At 31.0% G+C, this 16,435-nt stretch overlaps 3 protein-coding genes across 3 annotated transcripts in view; 1 reads left to right on the forward strand and 2 right to left on the reverse strand.

The window, feature by feature from the left end:
• LOC102580719 (geranylgeranyl transferase type-1 subunit beta) overlaps positions 1–4,641 on the reverse strand; it is a 6,918-nt gene extending 2,277 nt beyond the window's left edge. The window contains exons 1-7 of the mRNA XM_006345894.2: positions 4,330–4,641; positions 3,311–3,386; positions 3,155–3,213; positions 2,909–3,048; positions 914–969; positions 756–832; positions 151–196 (exon numbers count right to left, since the gene is read on the reverse strand). Of these exons, the coding sequence (XP_006345956.1) occupies positions 151–196; positions 756–832; positions 914–969; positions 2,909–3,048; positions 3,155–3,213; positions 3,311–3,386; positions 4,330–4,548 (673 nt within the window). The 5' untranslated portion in view covers positions 4,549–4,641. The remainder of the gene's footprint in view (positions 1–150; positions 197–755; positions 833–913; positions 970–2,908; positions 3,049–3,154; positions 3,214–3,310; positions 3,387–4,329) is intronic.
• Positions 4,642–11,615: 6,974 nt separating this feature from the next.
• Positions 11,616–13,298, forward strand: LOC102598708 (dof zinc finger protein DOF3.6). The gene is made up of 2 exons (XM_006345951.2): positions 11,616–11,778; positions 11,955–13,298. The coding sequence occupies exons 1-2, from the start codon at positions 11,725–11,727 to the stop codon at positions 12,807–12,809; spliced, it is 909 nt and encodes a 302-aa protein (XP_006346013.1). The 5' UTR covers positions 11,616–11,724; the 3' UTR covers positions 12,810–13,298.
• Positions 13,299–15,196: 1,898 nt separating this feature from the next.
• LOC107060309 (uncharacterized) lies at positions 15,197–15,859 on the reverse strand. The gene has a single exon (XM_015308038.1). The coding sequence runs from the start codon at positions 15,857–15,859 to the stop codon at positions 15,197–15,199; it is 663 nt and encodes a 220-aa protein (XP_015163524.1).
• Positions 15,860–16,435: the final 576 nt, after the last annotated feature.

The raw sequence follows: 16,435 nt of genomic DNA on the forward strand, positions 1-16,435 counted from the left end.
TTTTCCCCCCCCCCCCCCCCCCCCCCCCCCCAATTAAATTCACCAAATTAAAAGATTCTAATATGAGACATCAAAAGAGTAGGACATCACTTGCATGAATGGTAAAAACTAGGGATCTAACAAGATGCATCAATGGGAGTATTCACTCACCATGTGATTCTGAACTAGGAGTTAAACCAAAGCCACCATCGTATGACTGCATGAACCAAACAACAATATTTGACATGAGAAGCATTACCAAGAATCAGTGCAAAAGCAAACTCTAGTGATATGAAAACTCAAGTGATGAATCTATAACATTGACTCCTCATCAATAATCTAAGGAATGAGAGACTTATTTATCATAAGGGCGTCATTTATAATACTTAACCATTTCTAAGACCTTTAATCCTGAAGAGTTTCAAGAGGTTTTTCAGGTGGCAGACTTAAATTGCAATTGAGAATGCACAAATATTGAACAAAATCTAAATTTCAAAATAAGGATGTGAATGCTCAAACGCTCTCTGTGGAAGTAAGAAAATTCCCTAATAACAGTCGTGTCTATGACAGATTGCACACCTCAACTATATAAAAATAAATACTTAACTGGGTTTGTTTACAGCCAATAAACTAAACACAGTAATGTTGGTAATAGGAATGAATTTCTATATGCCAAATATGAGATATCAATTATTTATTTAAGTTCACATCACCCGAGCGCTAACTATATCAAAGATACAGAACAAGAAATTTAGCGAAATAAGATGTTCAGATACCTGACAGTTTATTATGTACTCTTTGGCTTTCTCTTTGTCAATGCCACTCCAGTTTTCCAACATGGAAGAGATTGCCGCTGGTATGCAGGTCAGCAAAATCAATTTTCATTCTAAAAGTATTTAAGTTCAATAAGCTCAATAGCAGAGTATCATCATACCTGCACAATATACAAAGCGGAGGTCTGTCTCTGCCCCACTATGAATGGGCATAAAGCTGGAAGTAGAAGAAAAAGAAGCAGTAGTTAATAAAAAAGAACCTAAATAGGAATAAACACCCATATCTTCTGAGGTCAATATTGTGGCACACTCTTTTGCATGTCAAAGTTTTTCAATTTGTTGTGGATAAGGAAATGGGAGTGAAAGAAATATGACATACTAATTTCACAGTTGGGACATGTGTACAGGAGCTTTATCAATATTTGTATGTAAAAGATGCATCTAATGGTATAGCTCTCAAGACGTATTGGCAGAATCAATGATGCATATAACAATCTGTACGTCCTAGCTTTCCAACGGCAATTGTTTAATGCCTCCATACATAAAGAGATGCACAATTACCATGGCTTAAGTACTTTCAGCACTTTCCTTTTTATTTTTAAATTATTAATCCTGTGTCCTTTTTCTTTGGTTCCCTTCTTTTCCTTTTTATTCTTGTTTCTTTTCGGGGCACATGCTCCAGGATAGTTGAATTAGTATTTAGTACGCATGAAAAAAATTAATGACCTTCAGAAATAACAAAACAACAAAATCTGAGACCAGACATGCTGAATAAGAGATATAAGCAATCCTTTTTCGCCATTGCACAGTTGTTTCTCAAGGATGTCTAATCAGTTGACCAATTATATCAAGCCCATTCCAGTAGGTCTAATCTATTGGATTTTATCATGCTTGCATAGAAACTAAGCAAAGAAGATCATACTCCTATATAATAGATAAGGGCCTGATTCAGGAAATTCTAGTAAATACAACAATTTGAAAAAATGTTAATGTCGTGAGCTAAGAAAATGTTAACTCTGCTTCATAGATCTTGCAGGACACAAAGAAAGAAAGATACAATTTAGTCATCCAGTATGGTCAGTTGATGTGGCCTTGAGCAGGAAGGGTGAAGGAGCCTGATGATGCCACACCTCCAAACTCTTAGCTTCAGGAGACAGGAATAAAGGGTAGAACTCTCAAATCTAGATTCTCTATCAAAAAGCAACTGGAAGAGAATGAGGAAATAGGTTGGACAGGTTAATCTTGCCAGCAATATTACTAATAAAGCCCAAACATACTTGAGTAACACTTGGTCCCTCTATTTCATTCACTCACCTTTTAGCCCATCCTCCTATTTGATAACATTTTAGTGTTCTTGAAAAAATTAATCCATTTAATGTTTGACAATCATTCATGAACAGTTATAAACTTATTGTAACTCATCGAACATGTAATGGTTCTAGCAAACAGAACAGTGCTCACCACATGATCCTTACAAGCTGAGATCCTGCTTATGGGGGGCTTCAGTTTTAGAATTCACTTGGAGCATACAAAAGAAATGAAGCTTTGCCTGGTGAACTACAATGGTATATTGCATGCAAATGAAAAAGGGTTTAAGCATTAGTTGCAGTAGACCAGTAGATGGTTCTGTCTGATTTCTGTAATTCTAGACTTCTAGCTAAATCAATATGAGGTTGCATAGACAACGCCCACCAGCTGAAATGTGCTGCTCCACTTTGTGAATGCTAATAACAGAAGTGGTGGTCTGTAAAGGACAGAAAGGGGTATACCACTTACCTGAGGTAGGAGTTCCGGATAGTATTATCCCTATTTGTCTCATTCATTTTATTTACCAACATGCTTTGCAGGACAAAAGTTTACTAGTTACTGATTTTAAGATAAGAAAATGATATCTCCAAATTGAGAACCAATGGGGTTGGTGCCTGGGTATAGAGTGCATTTACCATTCTACCTTCTACCATATGTGCTACAAGAGTAAGCAAAAACAATGGCGTATAGACCCAAGGGTATTTGAAGTTTAACAAAGAACTTTTTTGTTTTAATGAAGTAACAAAGAACAAAGAACTTTGTTAGAGACAAAATAAGGAGGTTAGGTTAGATTCAGAATGTAGCACTGATCAAAGAATTGAAAACAATAGAAAGGCCATACAAAGTACCTCCCATCATGTTGCTGAAGATTTTTCATTGATTTGATGATTGACATGGAATCCAGTAGTGAAAAATCATAGCCAAGAGTCTTCAATATGGATAGTGCGCAGTAAGTACTTGCCAAATGACTGCAATTTGGGATTGCATTCTGTGTACAGACCATAAGACGAGTAAGTCCAGAGGAATAAGTTTTCTAGATCGGTTTTTTTGTCCTCAACAACAATTAACAGTTAATAATAACCACATTCTTGTACCCCATAGTCATTTGGTTGAAACTGAGAACTTCTAGAACCATGGAACCCATAAAATTGTCCTGCACAAAACCAGAAGTCCCAATAAATTTCTAATGTTTTCAACTTAAGGACTGCTTGACTAATCAAAGTCACTTCTCTACATTATCTGAACCATACCATTGCTCAAGTCAGCTTCGTCTTGCGGATGAGCTTGCAGTGATAAAACCCAATTAATCACCCCTTCTTTGTCAACCTGGAGTCAGTAAAAAGATCACTTCTGCTAGCCAGCTTTCTAAACATTAAAAATTAGATAATTATCACGTTTTAGGCTTTTCCAGTTTGCAAACACCTTCAAATTTGATTATGCTGCATTAAATTTTATTTTTACACTATCTAAAAAGTAGGGTGTAATGAGCTGAGTCATTACTTATTCAAACAACAGCGTGTAAGGAAGTTTAGCACAGGGATTAACAATTCAAAAGTTAGTATGCACGGGTGGATGGCAGAGATTAAAAGGTAAGGAGCAGATCAAATTAAGCCTATCATCACATATAAAACCAATTCAATTAGAAAGAAGAGGCATAAATCTGGTATGATATTCTCTTCTCTCTCTTTCTCCAATTCTAGTTTCTCTATATCCTCACAATCTTCTCAATCAATCTCAATTGTGATCCACGGAAACTTCCTAAATCACTCACCTAACATCGGGTTCATCTTTTCAGGTATGGTGGTGATTTTAGTATTGTGATTGGAGTGAAGATTAATCATATCTCGATTTCTTCTCATTTAGCTGTTTTTTATTGCTTTCATTGTAATTCGAGTCCTTGTCGGACAGTTTGGCACATTTCTGATATAATTCTATTAGTGGTTAGCTCGATAATTCAATTTCATGCAATATTAATTGAATTTGGTTGAGTTATCTGAGTTCATTTTGTTTAGAACATTACATTTGGAATCCGAGCAACGATTTTGGCTATAAAAGAATCATATAAACAGCACAGATGCAATTTATAACAATTTTATAATTAGAATCATTTCAGTAGATGATTGAGAAGTAAATACAGATTTCAATTGTGATAAAAACAGTATTAACTACATATAGACAAAAATATAAATATTTTCACTTCTCTGAGAGTAGTGAAAACATTGTTGATATCTAATCGACGGTGAACTGAAAGGTCGAGAGAAATACGTACGCGATCGAGAGAGCGAAGGATATCGAGACCGCAGACGACGAAATAAGCAAGAGTGAGGCGATTGATCTCCTGCGATTGGTAAGGTGAAGGTAGTAGCTCAAGCATCATCTCTAAATAACAAATATGGCGATTTCTGTCGAAGAACATAGGGATAGGGATTGAATCTAGCTCAGATTCTAGATCGGATAAGCTCAGAAATTCATTATCTTCCTCCGCCATGGTAGGGACTAGTCGGAAAACTGCCGGCGGCGAGAAAATCCGGCGACTCGGAGTATTCACTATTTTTGTTACAATGGCATAAGCCCCTTTTACGTTTTTAGTTTTTTCAAATTCCTTTTTTGGACTCTTATGCCCCTCTTTGTTCAGTATCTCTATTGTAGTTTGACTAATCTGCATTCACATTTTGCACGGCTCATTTGGAGTCGTATTTTTATATCAGGATTCAAAACTGAGACCTTTGATTAAGGGAGAAACCATTTCATCCACGACACCCAATCTAGGGGTGGTTTAGCCATAAAAGTTACATTTTTTCTTAATGAGTTAACTATGAAAATAATTAATAATAATAATAATTAGTCTTATATATGTCAATTATAAAATTTTCTCAATTTCAAATTAACATGAAGTTGTATTTCAAATTTAGAAAATGGTTTGTACGTAGCTTATTTTACGATTCACTTTTCACTTCTAAAATTATACTTTGGTACATTCAAGTGTTCTTTGCAAAATAAATATAACTGAGCACAACTCTTGATACAAAATATTGAAAAAAACTAGTTTCATTATTTTGTTATGAGATAGACAAGTGGTGATATGACTTCTTCACGTTTAACTAAAGATCTCGTTTGAACCCTAAAAATGGAGTTACTCTTAATACAAAGTGTCTTTCTTTTAACATATCCTACACAACGTGAATCTAAATTAATAAGATCGATAGATACTAGTACCACCACAAGTGGTAGCTACAGTTCAGATTCTTGATATATATATAAAACATTCCATTTGACATTGAAGAGACTCACTCGTGCAATGACACTTGAATCCATTTTCATCTCGACATTGTTTTTGGCACATTTGATAGTACCATCGCAATTTCTGCATTCCCTTTGCTTTTATTCTATTAGCAATTGCCTTCGGAGTCAAGAAATCGTTTTTCCCATTTGAAAACAAAGTAACGAAGCAGAGAGAGTTTTCCACTATAAAAGAACAGAAAAGAAATGTTTACAACAATACCTTAGAATCACCAACTGCATCCCCTGTATATATATAGATTCTAAGTAGTCCTAATTGAATAAGGAAAAGGTTCTCCCGGTTCTAGAAGGATAATATATTCGTTTCCCAAAATTATTAGGACAACTCCGATAGAGAGAAAGAGCTCTATAAAGGCAAAATGACCCCCTAACCTATTAGTTCAATTCCCAACTACACACCAATACTTCACGGGGGTCCTATTACCCCCTGAACCTTTTATTTTTAATAATTTGTAGCCCTTAAATGCTAACATGTCCAAGAAGATGAATGCATTTTCCTTAGGCGCGTAAGATCTTATCTAAAGCATATAATCTGCATTTTAAATCCATGTGTAAGATGAAATCAACCTAAAATCAAGGCTGCCAGTTGTAGCTTGCATTTTTTGGCCATTTTCTCGAAAAAATCTTCTTTCTTCTTCCTCTTTTCTGCCATTTTCAAAGCTTAAGTTTTATCATCTTCCATTTCAAAGCTTCCAATGGTATCTTTCATTTGAAAGCCTGATGTTACGTTGTGGAGGTTCGTAATCCTCTCTAATGCTCTCCGATTTCAAATTTAGTGTTCGAAATTTTTCTCCCCTATAAAAAATTATAATTTTTTTGGGTACCGAGATTCATCGATAAGGTTTGAAATTTCTTCTCCTTGTCGATGTCCATAATATAAGTTATTTCCCTCTTCAACTCATAAATATAAAATTGCAGAAAACGTACACACATTATTTTCCTCCTCCCTCTAAGAAGAAGAATCGTGAAAATACTTTTCTCCTCTCCATCACTAGATCTGCCCCTCAAGATTAAAAAGATTGTCAATTTTTACTCACTTGGGTCACCATAACTATGTGTTCTTCTGCTAATAGAATAAGCTAAGTAAAAATGAATGCTTGAAATGGTAAAAAGTGAAGTACTAAGAAAAATCATTTCTGGATGTACAAAAATTACTTGTCATTGAAGTTGTAGAAGAAAGATTGACACACAATTGAATCATACATATTATTGGATAGTTTGAAATTAGAAATTTCATCCTAACTTAAAGAGAAAAGTAAAGGAAGTGGGCTCACTGGATATGAAATACGAAGACAAATAGAAATCATAGGAGTGGGCCCGCGCATGTATACAAACATATATATATATATATATATATTTTGTTATTTGTTATTAGTATGAAATTATACATCTCTGCAACAAACCAATAACTTAAATTCTATTAACCATTGTAATTGGTTATATTGTTGCATAATTACTCGTGTTAAATAAGGAATTGTGCAACTAATGACGACAATTCGAATTGTATCTTAGCTTTGATACAATTTCCTAGGGGTGTAAAAAACTAAATCGAAAACCGAATCAAACTGCAAATTGAGTCAAATCGAGAAAAAAAAACCCGACTAGTGGTTGGTTTGACTTGGTTTGGTATTAGAAAAAAAAACCCGACTATATTTAGGTTGGTTTGGTTTTAACTAAAAAAAACCAACCCAAGACCAAACCAACCCGACATTATATATATATTATTTTAAAATTTTATTTTATACATAAAAGTATTTTCTTTGATATAATTTTTTAAATATTTCTTATACTTTATCATAGTTTTTATCTTTTAATATATTATTTCAAGTTTGAAACTAAGAATTCTAAATGGTTCAATAAAGATTATAGTACACGGATGTTGGTAATTATAATAAAGCTTAAATCAAAATCAAATTAATACTAATGCAAAAAGAAAATCAATTCAACACTAAGAATGACAATAATATTGAATATTTGTTCCTTGGTTTTACATTTGTTTAGACAATTCAAATACATAATCTAATTTTAATTTCCTTTAATATTTAGTCATGTAACTAATACTTATTAAATTTATTTTAGCATGATTTAGTACTTTTAAATTATGATCATTTTCATTATGACTTGTTAATTTGCAATATTTGTTTTACTCAATTTCATTATTATTATTTTTTTGTTGGATGTTTTAGTGTCATTACTCATATCATATTTTGTGTTATTTTCTTAAGAAACACCTTAGATAGTTGTATTTTGGTAGGACTAAAGAAATATTTAAAGTACAAGTAAATTATATGTTTGTATGAACTTTACCGGAAAAACCCGAGGTTGAAAAACCCGAGTTTAATTGGTTTGGTTTATAGATTTAAAAATCCGACACAAATAGTTTGGTTTGATATTAGAAAAACCCGAACCAACCCGGCCATGTACACCCCTACAATTTCCCCACAACTCCGATATAAAAAAAAGAAAAAAGATAAGATGTTATATAAATAGCAAAAATCCCGTTGAATGTAAAATATACACATATATTATATTTTTTATGAATTTTTCTCAATATTTATTTGTTTAAGTGTTTATATCAAATTATGAAAAATTTATATAATTAACTAATTGATTAATAAGGTTAAAATACATGTTAATTAATAACTATAGCTAAGTGCTAAGTATTAATATCCACATGTCATGTAACTTTTCAATACATTAGCAATATTATGACATCAAATTTACTTAAATTCAATACTTTCAACGTGAAATATAAATTAATATAAGAATTCACTAAAGTTAACACATTGTAAATCTGAGTTCAATTTTAAAAATACAATACATTCAATATAAAAAAACCTTATTGATTAAACTCGTAAATTTTAAATTCTGGATTTACTTTAAGCACCCACTAGTCCATCAGTGGAATCAAATTAGTTGGTTGTTTAATTATTCTCTAATTAGAATTTAGAGATATTAATTATTTCTTCTTTTCTGATAATGCATGCATGCAAAAAATTCTAAAATCCATTAAACAACATTATCATGTCATTAGCTTTCATAGTTAACAAATAATTTGGAATCTTCATGAGAATCATCTCCATGTATTAATCACGTGAGGTTTATTTAGAGGAACATGTTTCAACAACCAAAAGTAGATCTAAGATTTTAAAGAGTACATGACACTGATTGAATGTCGGATTTTCGATATTCGGGTTCATATTAAATTGGAATTCGCGCATTACATGATTAATTTCTGTCGATGGTAATTCTTACATTACTTTTTTCATTCGCAGGAACTCGAATTCGAGACCTCTAATTAAGGATGGAGATCTCAATCATTCCATCACAATTCATGTTGGGAATGCGCTAATATTCGTTGACATTTGTTACTCCTATAGAGTTAGCATATATAATTTAAGTTGATAAAAATAAATACACTATTTTTACTTATATCCTTCTTTGATTGCACTTTTTTAAACCGATGGTCTATCAGAAACAACATCTCTTTCACATAAAAATAGAAATAAATTTTTTATACATCTTATCCTTCCTAGACTCTACTATAATGCTACATTCAGAGATGGATATAGCATATTTATTACGAGTTTAATCAAACTCAATTTCTTCAACACATTATTTATTATTATTATTAATTTAAAAGTGAAATATATTTCAAATTTTAAAGGCAATAACTACAATCCATAACTTCAATGATAGATCTACCCTCAGACTAGAGCTGTCCCAATTATGTGACAGCAATATATTGAACAAATAATTGCATGTAAAAAATAAAATAAAAAGCTGCACAAAGGTTATTGCCTTACTTTACAACTAATAAATAATGTAATGCATGGCATAGAAAATTGGGTCTACTTTTTTTTTTTTTTTTGCATGAAAATGGGCTCAAAAGACATATATTCCTTAAAAAAAATTAATCAAAGGAATTAGATTCTTACTTTACACCCCCTTAAAAAAATAGATATAATATACATCTATCTCTTTTAATTATACACATCAATCTCAAATATAAAATGTATATTTACGGCTTATTGAAGCGAATGAGTATAATTAAAAAACATAACATATTTTATTTGATTAACTTAACTATCTAACATACAAATGAGAACACATGCAAGAAATTTTAAATTTTGAAATGTGGAAGTATCTTATTGTAATACTTTATTAGGAGTTAAGATATTTAATTGAAATAACGCTTAGTTTGAATGTCTGAATAAAATATTCCGACAAATTTAAAGAGTTGGTTATGTATTAAGCCTAACAAATCGCAATAGTGATTAAATTTATAAATCATATTTTCTAAACTCACTTTATTATGCCAGACTATATATTATAATATGTTTCAGCTCTTTCATATTTTGGAAGTAACATCTTACTTAATATCATAGTCACATGCATGTAGTACCAACTAAATGGAGTGGTATTATTAATTTGATTTGTTGTATTAAAACAGTAAGTTGGTTATCTAATTAAGTGCAAAACATTCAATTGATTTAAGTTATTCAGTTTGACAATGTGTTTAATTTTCGAAATTCAACATATAGTATAATATATATAATAAAATAATTAACCCATCTACACGCCCCCTCTATAAGGGTACGTGTTTTCGATGGAAATATTCATCGAAAATTTACATTTTTTTTAGTAGTGTTATATGTGTAATTTAAATTTACACACATTTGAGAGTGGGTTTTGTTTATGTACATAAAATAAGCATAGGAGACATGGAGAAAAGAAAGAAAGACACTTTTGATGGTGACATCCCACCAGCGTTTGCCTTTTCCTTTTTATAATCAAACGTTTATATAGTTTTCGATTTAATATTCAGTATCTGCATTAAGTCTAATTCATTTAGGATTTGTGTATTGCATGTCCCATTTCTAGAGGGAGTGCACTACTAATAAGATTGTTTTCATTCCTAAGATTTGAACCTAAAATTTCTAGTTAAGAATGGAAGAATCTCAACTAATATCTCATATTAGTAAACGCTTAATATATATATATATATATATAAAGAGAGAGAAAGAGAGAGAGAGGTGGAGCTACATACAAATTTAGCATCATATATAATTGCTTATTTCTAAGGTATAGAATGAATAATGTCAAATACTCGGTGCAGATAAAGTTATGCCTTTCAATATTATGAATTACCAAATATAAGGAAAGAATATTAATCATAAAATACCATACATAAAAAAATAAACTATCACAATTATATTGATGTAGAATAAACACAAACTTACTTTCTTGAAGCTTGTTATAAGATTATAGGAACTCACTCTCATATTCGATCACAGTTATACATCCTTGACTAAATTTTTATTGCTGCAACAAAAAAAGTCCAAAAAGTTTAACAATCAAATACTGTTTAAATAACTATCAAAGGAAAATCAACTAAAAAAAATAAAATAATATTTTCTAATACAATTGAGAATCTAATAATTCAAAAATTAAAAAACACATGAACCATAGAAAATGTTGATAGGTCTGGAATATATATAGTAAGAGGATGCATATTTTTTTGACTTATGAAATTCTTCTTTAATAGACAAATAAATAAAGAAAAGATCAATTGAATAGATAAGATGAATATGAACATTTCAAATTTTATTTTTCCAACCTTTGAGATTCTCATCAAACGTAATTAATTGGGGGTTTCTTGTTTGAATATAAGCAATATTTTAGCTTGATCTCATAAATATGCATCATGCATGGTCTACTAATGCTCTCCACTTTTTTGGTGATCATGATTTCGTGTTCACGATTAATCACTAGCTAGTTATATGACTCGACTAGTTCATTTTCACATCACGAAGGGCTATATACTTTTTATTAGAAATTTCTCAAGTGTTTAATGTGGTAATAAAGTATGTTTTACGACCACATATTATCAAAAGAAATTTCTACACATAAAGGAATTAGTATAATTAAGTTATATACATTATCTTGATCTATTTTAGCAATATACTTAACCTCTTTTATTTTCAATATTATAAATACGATACTATTAAGGAGGCTTACTAATTATAAATATCTTTTAAATGACTTAACATTACTAATAATTAACTTTAACTCTAAAAAAATAATTGTATGACTCTTTCATGATTGAAACTAGACATCATAAAAGAATGTAACTATATATATCCTTGTTCAAACCCTAATATTTACAAGCTAATTAAGTGAAGCATAATGAAAAGAAAAATATAATTAAATAAAGTTTCTTCCTTTATATCTCTTCTCTCTTTTGCTCTTTCTTCTTTGCTTAACTTTCTTTCTTTAATTCCCACTAGTGTGATATTCTCCACTATATATCAAACTTTTACAAAAGAGAGAAATATTTGGAGCACCAACTAGTACAATATTAATGGCTTTCTCATCTATTCCTTTCTATCTAGATCCTCCCAATTGGCATCATGAGGTAAATAAGAATTTATATTCATCTATATTAGCTTCTTCATCACAAAAAAAAAAAAAAAAATTGGGGGAAAAGATAAATGTTCCCACTTTCTTTAATTTTCCAAAAATCCTTAATTGAATATACTATTATACCATATAATAGTATTTGATTTTTCTTCTCTCTTGCAAAATTTGTAGCAAGGAAATCATCATCAACAACAACAACAACAACTCGGTGTTACTAATGGGAACTCCTCTCAGCTCTCGCCAGCTGTTTTGCCACCTCCAGAAGCAGCAACATCACCAGGAGGAGGTGGTGGCCCAGCTGGCTCAATTAAGTCTGGCTCGATAACAGAACGAGCCAGGCTAGCAAAGATAACACAACCAGAGACGGCCTTAAATTGTCCACGTTGTGAGTCCACAAACACTAAGTTTTGTTACTTCAACAACTACAACCTTTCTCAACCTCGTCATTTTTGCAAGACTTGTCGGAGGTATTGGACTAGAGGTGGCGCTCTGAGGAATGTCCCCGTGGGAGGTGGATGTAGGAGGAACAACAAGAGATCAAGTAGTAAAAGAACTAGATCATCAAAATCACCAATTAGAAGTGAAAGATCAAGAAATGTCCCAATTATTACTTCTAATAGTACTACTACTACTACTTTTCCTAGCCATTTTCCTCCTCCAAGTACACATTTGTCATTCTTGAATACCCCTTTTCATAATTTCAATCACTTCAATTCTACACAAAATGGTTTGAATTTTGGAGAAATTCAACCTCATGAGGGTGATGCAACATTTGTGGACCAATTTAGACATCAACAAATGCAACAATTTTCTTTCTTCTCCCCCTTAGAACAACCTAGTAATCTATATCCAATTTATAGTGAATTTGGGATTAGTCATCATGATTTGGAAAATGTGAAAGTGGAAGAGAATAAAAGTAGTACTAGTACACAAGGGATGAATTTACAAAGAAATAACAATTTGGGGGTTAATCAATTTTGGACAAATTATAATATTTCTAGTACTTCCACTAGCCAACTATTGTGATTTTCTTGATCCATCTTCAAGAGAAAACCCTATCAAGCTGCTTGAGTAGTTCTTATTTTCTTCGGATAATGGTGACGTCCTGGCCAACTTTTGTACACATTATGTCACATGTGTACCTACTGTCTCTCAGTACCAGATTACTTTGCATATCAAGACTTATATGCAACAAACTTGAGCTTTTCGTTTAACTTCTATACATGTTCCTACTTATTGGATAACTCTGCTCATCCAAGCTTAGCTTATAATGAGCAAGTAGAACATTCATTTCGATTTGCTCCTACAAAATTCTCAAAGCTTTAATGGTAGGTTTCTAATTTCTAGTTCTCATTGTTTGGTTTTTTGAGTATTGTGTTTGAAAAATGTAGTATTATTGTTTTGAAAATTTAATCCATTCAAGATCTTCAAGCATCATCTAACATGAAGTTGATGATTGTGATTCTAAGAGATGTAATCCAATGCACTGTACTAAATGACTTGATTATATATTGAGTTTAGATTAATTAGCTATATGATCTTACTATTATTATTATTATTATTATATATTAGTCGAGTAAAAATAATTCAGTTGAACTCAAAAACTTACCTTAAATTCATGTAAATTATCTTAAAACTCTTTTGATTTAGTAGGCTAAAATAACACATATATACATAACATAAATCAACTCATTATATTAACATTACATTTTCACTTTATTATATAGTTCAAGTTGAAAATAACAAATTTAATTGTATTGGAGAGAACCCCTCAAATTTGAAGAAAGTAAAATATATGCAGATCTTATTTATACCTCGTAATTGTGGGATATATTTACTATTCATGTGGCACTGTCAGTGATGATTGCTTAGCCAATCAGAGCAACAGATACTTAACTAACCGTCCAAACTTTATTCATTAAATGCTACAAATTCACCACATACTTTTTCTCAATTCGGTGTTTAGTATTTATATTAGTGTTTGATTAGTTTGAATTCGAATTGAAATATGACTTATTTGAGAGAAACATTTCTTATATATACCAAAGCTTAAAATTAAAACCTCTAACTAAATAAAAAAGCTATCTCATCCACTACATTATGTCTTTTTTCTGTTTCCATTAAAAAATAATAATTTGTCATTCTCTTGTTATATACTATAACTACTATTTGTAGTACTTGTTTGTTAGTTGTATATATATTGAATAGAGAGATGAACAAAAGGAAAAGCCAAAAACGCCAAATTTTGCACGCAAAACAATGCTAATAGAAAAAGTTATAGCCTCATTATTGATACTTCGTACAAAATACTGAGTTCAGATAAATATGATGTTAATATACTACATTTATTTTTGAATCTCACGTTAGTTGAAGGTAAGAGTTGTCGTTTATCTACTCCATCTAATCTAGTTTATGTAATTTTATTAATTTACTAGCTTAGAATATTTAAGATTATGAATTTCGAAAAATAATGTAATTATACGAGTGATCGAGTATATACTATATTAAAAACAAAAAAGAAGAGGAGTATATACTATATTATGACATGTTTAAGACTCTCTTTTAAAAATCTTGTTTGTTTCATTCTTTAACTTCTTTGGTTTATTTTTATTTATGTAATATTCTTTTCTTTTTAGTAATATATGTATATCCTAAAAAGAAACAAGATATTTTAAACTTCTAATGTTACATCTAACGAAATAATTTATAATTATATAGTACTATTGTACTCGTTTTAGATTATAAGTTGTTTTTTTTTTTTAAAAATAAACGTTTAATTTTTTAAAACTTTTTTTAAAGGAAGGAATCTGAATGGAATTTGCTTTTGCAATAACCAAGACTAATAAATTTTACTAAGAATAAAGCTTCACAAAGCAACAGTCAAAAAAGCATCTTCATCCCATCACGTACTTCCTCTAGCCCCACTATTTCTCGAGATTATAGTGTTATTTTTATCCATATATTAAAATTATAATGGAGCAAGAAATTTGATAAAAGATGTGATAAATAAAATATACACTCATAATAGCTAATATTAAACATTTATAATCTGTACACCACATAATTAGTTTCCAACAAAGGGATTGATGACGATGACTGTGGAGTCTGAAAAGAATAAAGTGTACACATACCTTATTCTTATATCGTATACATAGAAAAAATTGTTTTTCATAAATTCTTGAGTTAAAGAAATGATACCTTAAATTTTTTACAAAACCATAATATTTTCACAACAATAAACGAATTTTACAAAGTAGTTACAAGAACATGACCAATAGACTATCACATCACTAATTTTACATGAACTTTACAAAGTAATTACATTCAATTTTTTAAATTTATTTTTTAACAATTGTACCTTAACCACACATATTCATATGAAACACAAAAATAAATATATGGTAGCAAAAAAATCATAGAATTATGCAGCCATTTACATTCTCATCGCTTAAGACGCTATAATAGGTGTGAGGCATTGACAATGATGATAATGGTGGTGGTGCCTGAAAATATTTGAAAGGCAAAGGAGGAGCTGATGGTAGCGGTGGTGGTGTCATAGGCAAGGGTTGACAATTGAAGGGTCGCGCCCTACCCCAATTTTCTATTTGGGGCGGGCATTCATAGTCACCACAATATCCATGATGATTATGACTATGATTTATAGCCGTACAAAATGTCTGAATATTGTCATCACGTTCATTTCTTGATTCTCCTTGGAAAGTCAACTTAATTGTTTTTGTCACTTCCATGGTTTGCAATCCTGGAATTCGAGATAATTCCTCTAGTTGATTCATAATATCTGGATCGTTCAGTGGATTAATCACTTTATTAGATTGCGTGATAATCTGAACATTTTTCAAATTATGCCCTTCCTCAAATCCTGAGTGAACACGAGATGCTTTGTCGACTGGACTGTCTTTTATCGGAATTCCTTGTTCCCATAAGAGTTGTGCCTTTCTCCCATGTTTTTCTAACATGGTTATAATTGTTGCAGGATCAACTATGCCTGAAATTACTATATTTCCAAGTTTTGCATCAATTTTCAATGAATGTACACCTTGAACTTTTAGCAACATGTTTTTCAATTTTTTCTCACAAATTTTGCAATGGATTTTTAGGTTGAGAGCATATGTGTTTGGATAAACTAATGAATATGCCATTTGAAATTGCACAATTATTTTCTTTTTCTAAGAATAGAGTTGTGAAATTGTAAGTTATAATTTCTCTAAGTTGCTTTTTGAAGTACTTATATAGACTTACACATAAGGGTATACATCCATGTAGTCCGATCCGATTCTTTTCTGAATTCCGTGCATAGCGAAAGCTTGGTATATCAGACTGTCTTTTAATAGATAGACTTACATAAGGCTGCTAAGTATACAATACATCCATGTGGTCCGACTCTTTTTAAAATTGCGTACATGGCAGAAGCTTGTTGTACCAAATTGTCTTTTTTTAATCGATAGACTTACGTAAGGCTAAGTGCAATATATTCTTGTGGTCCGACATTTGTCTGAATTCCATATATAACGAAAACTTAGTATATTAGACTGTCTTTTTTTAATAGATAGATCAACATGAGGCAAGGAAATAAGTACGCGGTGTATTTATTGACTAATCTATCACTTTATAATATCATATATATATATATA

Source organism: Solanum tuberosum, unplaced genomic scaffold (genome assembly GCF_000226075.1).
Source record: "Solanum tuberosum cultivar DM 1-3 516 R44 unplaced genomic scaffold, SolTub_3.0 scf00072, whole genome shotgun sequence".
Lineage (NCBI taxonomy): Eukaryota > Viridiplantae > Streptophyta > Magnoliopsida > Solanales > Solanaceae > Solanum > Solanum tuberosum.